The 12,093-nt window shown below is 39.1% G+C and overlaps 1 protein-coding gene across 1 annotated transcript in view; it reads left to right on the plus strand.

Moving 5' to 3' along the window:
* GRID2 (glutamate ionotropic receptor delta type subunit 2) overlaps positions 1 to 12,093 on the plus strand; it is a 1,041,562-nt gene that overhangs the window by 655,864 nt on the left and 373,605 nt on the right. The window contains 1 exon segment of the mRNA XM_038399416.2: positions 10,919 to 10,972. Within this exon segment, the coding sequence (XP_038255344.1) occupies positions 10,919 to 10,972 (54 nt within the window).

Here is a 12,093-nt window from a genome sequence, read left to right on the forward strand (position 1 = left end):
CGCAAGGCCAGCTGGAGGGGATGAGTGGGAGGTGGCCCTGATCTTTCCTGCCCTCATCCCTCCTACCTCCACTCCCCTGCCCCTATCATTGCCCACCCGCCCAAAGTCAGGGCCCACCCTACTGCTCCAAACTCCCCAGCCTCCCCAGACACCCCAAATGAACACTGAGTTCTGACTTCAACAATATGATGATAATGCTGATACTGTATCAAGTTCATCCTCAACATCAGGAAAGGTTAGTACCTGTACTGTAGTAAGTTTAAATTTCATTAAAAAATAATAATAATAAATAATAACAAATAATAAATAATAATTTAATAAAACCTGTAGTACTGTACTGTATTATATATATTTGGAAGGTCATCTTGTGAGCCTGGAACCTAAATCCTTATTTCCCATAGACCCTTGGTATTTTTTTTACATGATTTCTATTTGCAAGATGTTTTTTTAAGAAGATAACCACAGTGTAAATTGAGGCCTTACTGTATTTCCTTTTGCATGGAAGTAAACTCTGGGTAATCAGAATACAGGTCTGGATTGCTAGTACTTCATAATAAAACAAACAACCACTGTCGCTCATCAGTTTTGGGGGTTTTGTGTGGAGTTCGGAATTGGACAGAGATTAAAGTTAGATTCCAAACATACTGACTTCAGTAAAGAGAAATTTTTGTGAGCTTTAGTTTCTGCTGTGCAAAAATGAGCTTTATAGATCAGTGACCCATTTTCCCACTGAGAAGTTCAAGGGCTGAGAGAAGAGACAAAGAAAAGGTCTTGCTGTGACACCAGCTGTCAAGGTTCCTTCCCCACTCTGAACTCTAGGGTACAGATGTGGGGACCTGCAAGAAAAAACCTCTAAGTTTATTTTTACCAGCTGAGATTAAAACTTCCCCAAGGTACAAACTATTTTACCTTTTGCCCTTGGACTTTATTGCTGTCACCACCAAGTGTCTAACAAATATAGAACAGGGAAAGAGCCCACTTGGAAACGTCTTCCCCCTGCCCCCAATCCTCCCAAACCCTACACCCGCTTTCCTGGGGAAGGCTTGATAAAAATCCTCACCAATTTGCATAGGTGACCACAGACCCAAACCCTTGGATCTTAAGAACAATGAAAAAGCCATCAGGTTCTTAAAAGAAGAATTTTAATTGAAGACAAAGTAAAAGAATCACCTCTGTAAAATCAGGATGGTAAAACGCCTTACAGGGTAATCAGATTCAAAACATAGAGAATCCTTCTAGGCAAAACCTTGAGTTATAAAACGACACAAAAACAGGAATCTACATTCCATTCAGCACAGCTTATTTTCTCAGCCATTTAAACAAAAGAGAATCTAACTAGATTGGTTACTAGCCATTTACAGGAGTTCTGACCTGCATTCCTGCTCTGGTCTGGGCAAAAAAGAAACACACAGACAGAGAGAACCTTTGTTTCTCCCCCCTCCAGCTTTGAAAGTACCTTGTCTCCTCATTGGTCATTTTGGTCAGGTGCCAGCGAGGTTATCCTAGCTTCTTAACCCTTTACAGGTGAAAGGGTTTTTCTTCTGGCTAGGAGGATTTAAAGATCTTTACCCTTCCCTTTATATTTATGACACCAGCAGGAAGTGCTGGGACAGGGAGCCTGATAATAGTCAGCAATTCAGTGAATTTAGCAGCTAGGGGAAAGGGCAGAGGGAAACAGACAGACTGGGATTCCAGACACAGCCCCTGCAGGGGGAGAATTAATCTCTTGCAATATGTATGGACATGGGGATAACTCGGTGTATCTCCTTGCTTTTGTTTTCTGTCTTCAAATCCGATAAACTGGTCTTCAGCTTTTTATCATCTCTCTTACTCTTTCCTTCTGCTCATTATCTACTGCATAGGCCTGTGCTTTCATCTTCTAGTTGCCACATCACAGACACAAGAACCATCTACACTACAGGCAATTGCTGCAGGTGCTCAAAATACTCAAGTCACCACTCTTTAATCAAGTGTATGTTAGGAAATGATACTTAGGTTCTATTTGTTTTATTTTTCTTAAATGTGCACCTTCTGCCTCACACACAAGGACAGATCATTTTTTTGGCTGAATCTCAGAGGTCAACAGATTGATATGTCTGTGGGGAAGGTAAGTGGGGAGAGGGATATGAAGTTCTATCTACAAAAGAGTGATTACAGCACATTGTTCTATGAAATAACATTGGCTGCAGTGGCTAATGGTCTTGGATGCAAATGGTTTAGTAGTTTTCCAGCTGGAAGAGTGGAGCTCAGACTACAGTGCCGAAAGCATGGGGTGTTACTGTAGATAGTAGACGTTTGGATGAGGATAGTAGAGCATTTGGGTCCATGATAAACTCATGGGGAAAATTCAACTAAGACAGCATTTTTAGAATAATTTCCATGCCAGCCAGATCCAGAACAGGGGATTTTGTGATGCTATCCGCTGACTTTAATCGGGATGAAAAAAATGGATTGAAAGAAAGAAAGAAAGAAAGAAAGACTAGATGAGGTTCCAGGTCATATCCATTCACACTGTAACATAAAGAAATGGAGCTTCATACTTTCAATGTATGTGCCATGCTACTGTCACAGTTTGTAGGTTTGGCCAGTAAGCACTTTGGGGCAAAGTCTCTCTGGCATGACTGAAGATTACGTTGTATTTTGGAGTCTTACAACGTTGAATTGTCTTGGCAGTAGGTATTTGTAGCAAAAATGTGTTGAACTATGGTTCAGCAATTTAGATAGTCAATGAATTGTAATATTTGTGTTGTAGGATCATTAATGGCATGGATAGCAACATGAAATCTGCTTTAATTGTGCTAAAAATTGAGGTTTAGTGATGACAAATGACAGCAGTGAGCATTGCTTTAAAGGAAAAAATGGATGTGTACATCTAATCCAAAGGAAGAAAAAGACAATAAGATAACACACAGTCCATGAATATTGAATTTCCACTTATTTCTCACAGATAATTAGCTGTTATATATGTATCTTGATCTGTCCATATTCAGTTTAATTTATAACTGCCACAATTTGTTTCCGGATCCTGTTTATCCTACTTTGCCTTCCACTTTAATGGGTCTTGAAACTCACTGCATTATCGTGACCTTGTTGGGAGAAGCAAGAAAGAAGTGGCTAAGAGAAGCCCTCCTTATGGCCTGATTTAACAGGTATCAGTATTATCTTTCTGTCTAGCTGTTGAAGGTAGGATTTTCAAAAGTGCTTACATGACTTGGAAACACAAGTTTCATTGACTTTCAATAGGACTTGTGCTCCTAAGTCATTTAGGCACCTTTTATACTTTTATACTCCACACTTGCTTTTTATAGCTCCCACCAGCATAGTACTTGAGAACATTTTATGAGCAATATGTCATATGCACAAGTTTTTTCTCTCTCCCTCGTGTGTATGTGTGCATGTGTGTGAGAGAGAGAGATTATGGAAATGTTGTTGTGAAAAGTTAGAATCTGCTTTTGATTTTAAAAGCAGAGAGATTAGCAGTTGTTATGACCCTTCAGGGAAATAGTTCTGTAGTTGTGTGCCACCAACTGAAAAAGCCATATCTTTCAATCCCATGGTTTTCACTCATTTTATGGACAAATGTCTTGGGTCATGATGAATGATGCTACTATAGTTGGTCATAGTTAAAAAGAAAAAAAGAGCCTCAGAAGTAGTTTGGGCCTATCCTCACCACAGAGAATGGTACTTGTAGTACTGAAGAAGACTTACCAGCACCATTTTATATTTGAAGTATCCCTTCACACGCTATTAGTTGATCATTAAAGCCCCTATCCAGCAAAGAACTTAAGCATGTGCTTAAATTAGAGCATATGTGTAGTGTTTCACTTAAAGTTAAGTACAGGTTGACTGGATTAAGGTATAATTGATTCTAGCCTTACAGAGGAAAACAACTTCCCATTTGGCAATCCTGGTTAAACTAAAATTTCTGTTAGTACTGCTGGTGAGTCTGTTGGTAATTGAATCTATATAGTATTCCAGGTATTCAATACATGCTTTTGGACATACTGTATACAGAGCTAGGAAAATAAAGCTAAACCACCTGGTACAATGGAGAACAAAATAGTTAATTTTCTATATTATTCCATTAAATTATCAGCTCTGTTTGTAGAGGAGCTATTTGTTTGAGTTTATTAGTATTATTATTATTATTATTTATTATTACAACAAATAAAAGAAGCTTCTGTGTTGGCAGTATTGCTGGTTTGCTTCAGATTCTTACCTGTAGCCCTTAGATGGTTTGTGAGTGAATGATAAGAGAAGGAGTGATAGTCAGGTTCTTCCAAAGATTCAAAAGTTCTGGAGTTACTGCCAGTGACAGATAGTTTGTCTTTGCTCATCACTTGTCTTCTTGACAGAATATCTCTGCTCTCTGCAAAATCTATCCTAGTGTGTACTCAAGTCCTTTAGAAGAAGAAAAATACTTTCTGTTTCAGCCATGATGTTGCACATTGGGTCAACGGCATTCATGTTTGACCAAGTGGAATCCCTTCTTCACAATGCAGTGCAGCATTTATTTTAATAGGCAGCCTGAGAAATTGCTAGAGTTTGAGGTTACTACCTAAGTTTGTAAGTAGCTGTGTGATCCCCAATTCTAAAGTTGCAAAGATTATAAGAATATTACTTTATATCAATACTGTGGATACTTCTGACCTCTTGTAAGCAGAACTGCCTGCCCTAAGCGTCTGCCTCCCATGCTCCCACTGAGTAGCCCTTATGCAAGTATTCTTATAGATTTCAATAGGACAGCTCATTTAACTACTTCTCTGTGTGTAGGTAAGGTGGCAGAATCAGGATCTTTGTGTTCGATATTGCTCTTTGTCTTTTCACAAAATTTGCCTTTCAGGTTGAACTGTTTGTGTGGCTGCTTTAGTAGGACATAAAGAGTAACCTCCACTGGGACAAATCCTCAGGTGGTGTAATGCATTATTGCTTCACTGGCTTCAATGGAGCCATGCTAATTTATTCTATCTAAGGATTTGGCCCTTAAATCCCAATATAAAATTGGCCTGCTAAAATGACACTTTGATGTTTGGTGATATGACAATACACATTTGGTAACGTATCTTAACTCACAACCGGGCTGGAAAGGGAGAGGAAGAAAAATCATTCCCTGAATACTTTGGTTATACCATGACACTGTTGTGCTCCCTGCACAATAAAGTTGCTGTGGATTGCCAGACATCCAGTGGTGTGAAAGAAATGTCCGCTCAGCAGCACCAGGTCTTTTATTTAATATTGCTGCTTTGGCTGTGAATGTCAGGCGGATATATTTCAGTGAGAAAAATAAAACAAACAGCTTTTCATGTTTGAGGTTCAAACCTGATACGAGGTCATTAACATATTGATTTTTCAGGGTTGCAGGATTTCTAGGCAAGTCCAACAAGCTGATGATACCTATAGCTTCATGCAGCACTTTTTATCTTTATTAAAAAAGAAAGCTGTGGGAGTGTTTGGACACTGGTTACATACCTGCATGGGCTCATCTGTGGCTAGGAAAGAGTTAATTGTTTCATTTAATACTTGTGAAGGATTTCATTTTTCATGGGCTTTCCAGCCCTCATTATGAATGCATACTATAGTTTAGTTCAATTTTACCCGAAGATGTGAGTTGCATAAACAACACCATCACCTGCTTTCTGTCTCGTATGGAAATTTCTAGTCTGTCCCTTTTATGTGTGCAGAGCACTACTTTCTGTCACAAAGCCAGCAAGATGGGCAGATGAGTTCCAAAGCTGCACAGTACTCAAAGGTTAGGGTTATTAAACTCCCTAACTTGTGGCTGCTTGTCAAGGTTCCTTCCCCACTCTGAACCTCTAGGGTACAGATGTGGGATCCTGCATGAAAAACCCCTAAGCTTATTTTTACCAGCTTAGGTTAAAACTTCCCCAAGGAACAAACTATTTTACCTTTTGCCCTTGGACTTTATTGCTGTCACCACCAAGCATCTAACAAATATATAACAGGGAAAGAGCCCGCTTGGAAATGTCTTCCCCCCCCCCACATCCCGCAAATCCTCACAAACCCTACATCCCCTTTCCTGGAGAAGGCTTGATAAAAATCCTCACCAATTTGCATAGGTGACCACAGACCCAAACCCTTGGATCTTAAGAAAAATGAAAAAGCCATCAGGTTCTTAAAAGAAGAATTTTAATTGAAGAAAAAGTAAAAGAATCACCTCTGTAAAATCAGGATGGTAAATACCTTACAGGGTAATCAGATTCAAAACATAGAGAATCCCTCTAGGCAAAACCTTAAGTTAGAAAAAGACACAAAAACAGGAATCTACATTCCATTCAGCACAGTTTATTTTCTCAGCCATTTAAACAAAACAGAATCTAACGCATATCTAACTAGATGGCTTATTAGCCCTTTACAGGAGTTCTGACATGCATTCCTGCTCTTGTCTGGGCAAAAACAACACACAGACAGAGCGAACCCTTTGTTTTCCCCCCCTCCAGTTTTGAAAAGTATCTCGTCTCCTCATTGGTCATTTGGTCAGGTGCCAGCGAGGTTGTCTTAGCTTCTTAACCCTTTACAGGTAAAAGGGTTTTTCCTCTGGCCAGGAGGGATTTGAAAGACTATCTTTTATGGGAGAAAACCCGCCTCTTCAGAAACTTTCCTAACCCCATGATCAACCTCTCAAGCAGTCACCTTCAACCCTAAAAAAAAACAAAGGGGAAAAGATACTGAAATCTAAACTCTTCTCTGACAGACTTCAGGGCAAAGCGAATTCCTAAAACAATGACAATTCACAAAGAATGTGAGTCCTTTTTCCTAAAACTGCAGAGATGTTAATTGCCCACTTCATTTTAAATGTTCTCCTATAACATATGTGAGCCCCTTATTCTTAATCTGTCGACTTTGTGCTTAGCTTGGCCACTCTGGTTACCTTCCCAGACTTGAGGAGGAGCTCTGTGACATTCAACATTTTCCTTCCACCAACAGAAGTTGGGTCCAATGAAAGATATTATCTCACTCACCTTATCTCTCTCATTGGCTACATGTCAGAGGTGTTTGTAGTGAGGGGCTCGCGGGGGGGGGGTGAAGTCTGAACAAATATATGTCGTATTTGTAGCAGTATGTAATTTTTAAAAAGTGAATCTCAAAGGTCTTGAAACTGCTGAAGATGTCCTGGCTGACTGAAGGTTAAAAGCTGACTGCATTGTATATAAAGAGTCAAATAGGTCAGAAACCAACTTTGAAATAGCAGATAAGGTGGATCAAAATATGAACAACCAGTGCCTTGGATATATAGCACTAATCATCCTGGTTTTGGCTTTTTAATTAGAGCTTGGGTGTGTTATTTTCAGCAATATTAAATTTGCCAAAAATATATTTGGGGGGCACCAAAACTTTTCATTAATATGTAAAAATGCAGCAAATACTTTTAGCCAAAAAAAAATAATGTGTTGGAACTGAGATGCCATTCAGAAAATAGCCAGAGAAGGAGGAGAGTGGTAATACCAATCTCTCCCTTGTAAGTTTTAGTCCAGTCTCCTGGGATGTGGGAGACCCACAAAGTGTGCCCCCTGTTCCTGATATGAAGAAGGGATTGGAACTTGACTCTCTGGCATTTCAGGACAGTGCCCCAGCCATAAATACTCTGATCTCCTATGTTAAATTGTTCCACTTTGTATCATTCAACCAGAGAGCTCCCTATCAGGATACACGGTAGCCATGACGCTCTCCTGTAATGTCAGAAACCCAAGTTCAAATTCCATCTTCACATCACATAGAGAGGGGAATTGAACCCTGATCTCCCATACCTCAGGCGAGTGCCTTAACTACTAGGCTACAGCTTATAAGGGGTGTACTACTATTATCTCGTCCTCCTCCTGCAATTTTGTAATCTAGCCCTTAAAAAGGTGTAGAAACAAAATGTTTTGGATCAAACAAATTATTTCATTTGACCCAAAACTGACTTGTCCAATTTGGTTTGGACCCCCCCCCATTATTTTTGGTACTAAAAAATCAATTATTCACCCAGATCTTAATTAGAGCTGGGCAACGAATGGTAACTCTGTTTCATGGAGGATTTAAAGACTTCAAAATTTGGTTTACATTCCAATTCGGAATAAAACCCCCAAATTCTCCACAAATTGGAATTACCATTCTCTGTTCATCTCTTGTCAGAGCCCTGGCTTCAGAGTAGACCATTTGGGAAGCTGTCCTGTAGCCTGGAAGCCTGAACTTATAAGGAGCCCCAAACCTAGGAGCTAGGGCTTTTGGGCTCTTGGCTCCCTATCAGCCCACGAAGCAGGCTGCTGAGGAGCAAGGTAGGCACCAGGCAGGTTTTGAAAAATGTCTGGCAGGTAAAAGTCTGTTGAAAATCTGCCTGGTTTCTGGCAGCAATTCATCAGAATTGGCATGGTCCCGCAGAATGTGTTGATTTAAACAAATCTGCAAATTACAACTAAAAATGTTTCTTTTGAATTTTTCTGAATTTAGTCTCTAACTTTCTATGGCATGACAGTACTAGGAATTTTTCTTTATGAGGCAGTTCTTGTTTACAAGCACTGGGACTATTACTATTCCCTCAATTTCCAACCTCTCTCTTCTCTTATTATTGGTTATCTTCCAACTGATTTGATGCATGATATCTGATCAGACCAATGACAGCCAGGTTGTGTGCTATGTTGCTTCACATCATTTCACTGTTCAATTCTATCTTGTCCCTGGAGATGTGTCATAAAAGTCTACTATGGGGAATTCAACAAAATGTCAAAATGATATATTATTATTACTGAATGCACAAGTAGTACAATAAAGATGGGAAAAAGTTCAAAATACAAAGTAGGGAGTAGAAACAGAGATGTGTTACTCAAAACAAACAAACTAAAAAGAAGAAATGACAGAAGGGCTCAGGGAAGCCCATTTTAATCATTCAGTAGTTGTGGGGTACTCTGTGTGGGGTCTTGAAAGTCCTCTTGATAGAGCAGCATAAGATGAGCAACTCATTCATCAGGTGTATGGCATGCTCAACCACACCTCAGTTACACAGAGGGCTGTTGCTGAATCTCCAGATGTGGTCATTGGCTGCGCACACCACCCCTTGTCATCTGAAATGCCTGAGCTTGCACCATAGATAACATGGTAGCTCAGAGCCAGGCAGTCTCTCTCCTGGCTGAATGATGAGGAAGGAGTTTCTTACAAAGGGAGCATCTCTTTCCTGTTCTGCTTGTCACAATGAATAAGCAAGCTTGCATGCCTGACTTGCGCAGCTAATGCACAAACACTATGTAGCTTGGCACTAGCTCTCTGCTTCTCAATGGCCTCTTTGTGCTCCTGTGTGGTTAAACTCTTCCACAGGATAGTTGATGTACAGCTGAATTGAACAATGAGAATAAAAACAGAGGCTATGAACGTAACAAGCAAAGAGTCCTCTCTAATATCTCACCTCTTAATATCAGGCATTATACATGAGAAACCTTCTTGACAAAATCCAGGAAATACCACACCTAACTCTTCTCAAAGATAAATGGGGAGCCCCTTGCCACTGACTCATCAGTAGGACCAATTAAAATAACCTGACAAAATAATAGAACCAGTATAATAACATGGAGAATACAGTGCACTGTATCTAAATTCAATGTTAGGTCATGAATTACTACAAATAATGTTTAAATTTACCCAGAGATACATTGACACAGCAATCTCATTTCCCCAAATGATCATCTCAGCACTGGAGAGAGTTTCCTATCTAAGGATTATTTATATGTAGCAGCACAGAAACTGCTTTCAGTCTATCTCTAGTTTAGAATTTCCTATACTGTCCATCAAAGTAGCAAGTGAGAGCTGACCCCAGTTCCAATGCCTCTGAGTTAATAATGGAGGTTTTTCAGTTCTGGGAATTTTACCTCTCTCAAGATTAGTAACCAGTTAAATCTCTCTCCTTTGGACATAGTATTATATAAATTACAATCATCCCAAAGCCAAAAATCAGTGCTGTACATCTCTCCAGGCCTCAATAACAATAGACCACTACCATTCATCTACCACAATGTCAGTGTTGTTTTATGCTTTCACAAAATAGCATGACAGTACCTGGCTTCCTTCCTCTGTGATTTATAGCAGCTCTAGGTGCTTGCTGTTTTAAAGCCAATATCGGTAGGGTTATCAGATAACCAAGATTGGCTTGGCTTGGTTTGGTTTGCAGTGCCTGTTCATTTGAAACTAGAATGAATTGAGATGTCAAGCCATTTATGACATTCTTCTATGATTTTCCCTCCTCTGCTTCCTTTTCTGCACTTCCTACTTTGGTGTGAAGTCAGATCCTGCAGCTGCCTTTTTACTGGGCTCATGACATTGCCAGCCCACCCAACTCTCCTTCTCTTCTTCTTTCTCTTTGTTCCTCCCCTGAGTGAGTCTTGCCATTCCTCTCTCTCTCTCTCAAAAATATCTTTTCCCACCTATTCCTCTATTTTTATAATCCCCAAATCTTTTAATCTGGATGACCAGAATCTCTCCCCATTTCCTTCCCACTCACACATCCAAGATAGGTGAACATTGAGAAGGTGTCATGGTTTGGAGATTTAGAAATCTGGTCAGTCTGAGACAGTGGGTATTTTGTCTGAATGCACTGATTCTTTGCCATTCTTTCTTCTGCTCCATCTCACCACACAGTGTTAAAGCAAAAATGATTTCATTTTCTTCTGAATCAACTGAAACCTATTTTCCTCTGTTATGCCTGCAATGAAATATATTTCCATCTTTAATTAGCAAGTCAAACGACAACACAAATGTGTCTGCAGTATTTTGCTAAAGGTTCTCTATCCTCAGCCAAATAATAGAGGTCTTTCAGAGCATGTGCTCCTTTTTTTGTCATTTGCAGAGAGCATCCATTTCATTTTATTTATTTATTTATTTATTTAGCTTTTATAAATAAGTTGACTGATAGTTGCTTTGTTCTCTATTTCAGGTCGTGGAGACTAATTTGGTTGCTTTTGACTGTCACTGGATCATTATAAATGAGGTAACTATCAACCAAATGTTGTTGTGAAGCATGAATCCTGTTTTCATACATACTGACAGTGTTCACACTGGTCTTTGCCAAAAGGAAGCAGTAACTAGAACAAAGTCCAGGCATGAGAGTGAGAGCATTGCTTAATAAAAAACAGAATGACAAGTTTTGGGGCTTGGTTTTTTTTTTGTTTTGTTTTAAATAAAAGGCCTTCTTTGAATAAAACAAATGAAAAACAGTCCCCTACTGAGGATGTTTAGCCTTTCCTTTTGGCTTGAGTGGCCTGCTTTGGGAGATGTTTCATAAAAAAAAGAAAAAATCAAGCAAACAAAAGACCCAAAGCAAAAACAATTCTTTGTGAGCATAGTGAATCCTTCCTAGTGAAGTGCTTGTGTTCCATTTATATTTAAATGTTGTTTCTAAAACTTGTATGTGTTCCTCCCTTTTCCCCTTTAAAAAGCACAAGGATTAAGTAGTTCAGTATGGGCTGGTCCCAAAACCCACTGAAGTTAGTGGGATCTAGATAGAGTCATATATGAATATATATGAATAGTGAACAGGAGGAAACTTTTTCAAGTACAAACATATTTGTTTTCAAATCTGTCTGACCTTGTGGGAATTTTTGCAACGATGATTGATTAAAGGATCTGTTTTTAATTATGAAATTATCTCTACCATAAATGCTTGCCAGCCAACATCCGATAGGTCAAAAAGCAGAGGAGGTACACATAGAAAACACCACACAGTGAAGTTGTTTTGGATTATACAGTGTTCAAATGTTTCTCTGTTGTTTTAAAAGGAGTCATTTATTATGTCTACAAAATTCTTAATTGGAGAGATAATTATTCCCAAGTTTAATGTATAGTACCTATATCTGTATGTTTTTTTGTAAAACATTGTTTAGAGAAATGATGCATGTAATTCCTGATCTTATCTTGATTGGCCACACACTTCTGTTTTCATAGTCAGTCATTAGCTATTCATTGTTATAATACAATAAATGAATCAGAGTTGGTTTGTTGTTTCCAGTTTATGTTAATGGAAAAGCTCACCTCAAAAGCAGCATCTGGTTACAGTCTGTTTTTAACTTGTCTTTCTAAACTACAGGAAGGTCACGAGGTGAACCTATAGAC

The sequence above is a fragment of the Dermochelys coriacea genome, chromosome 4 (assembly GCF_009764565.3).
Source record: "Dermochelys coriacea isolate rDerCor1 chromosome 4, rDerCor1.pri.v4, whole genome shotgun sequence".
NCBI lineage: Eukaryota > Metazoa > Chordata > Testudines > Dermochelyidae > Dermochelys > Dermochelys coriacea.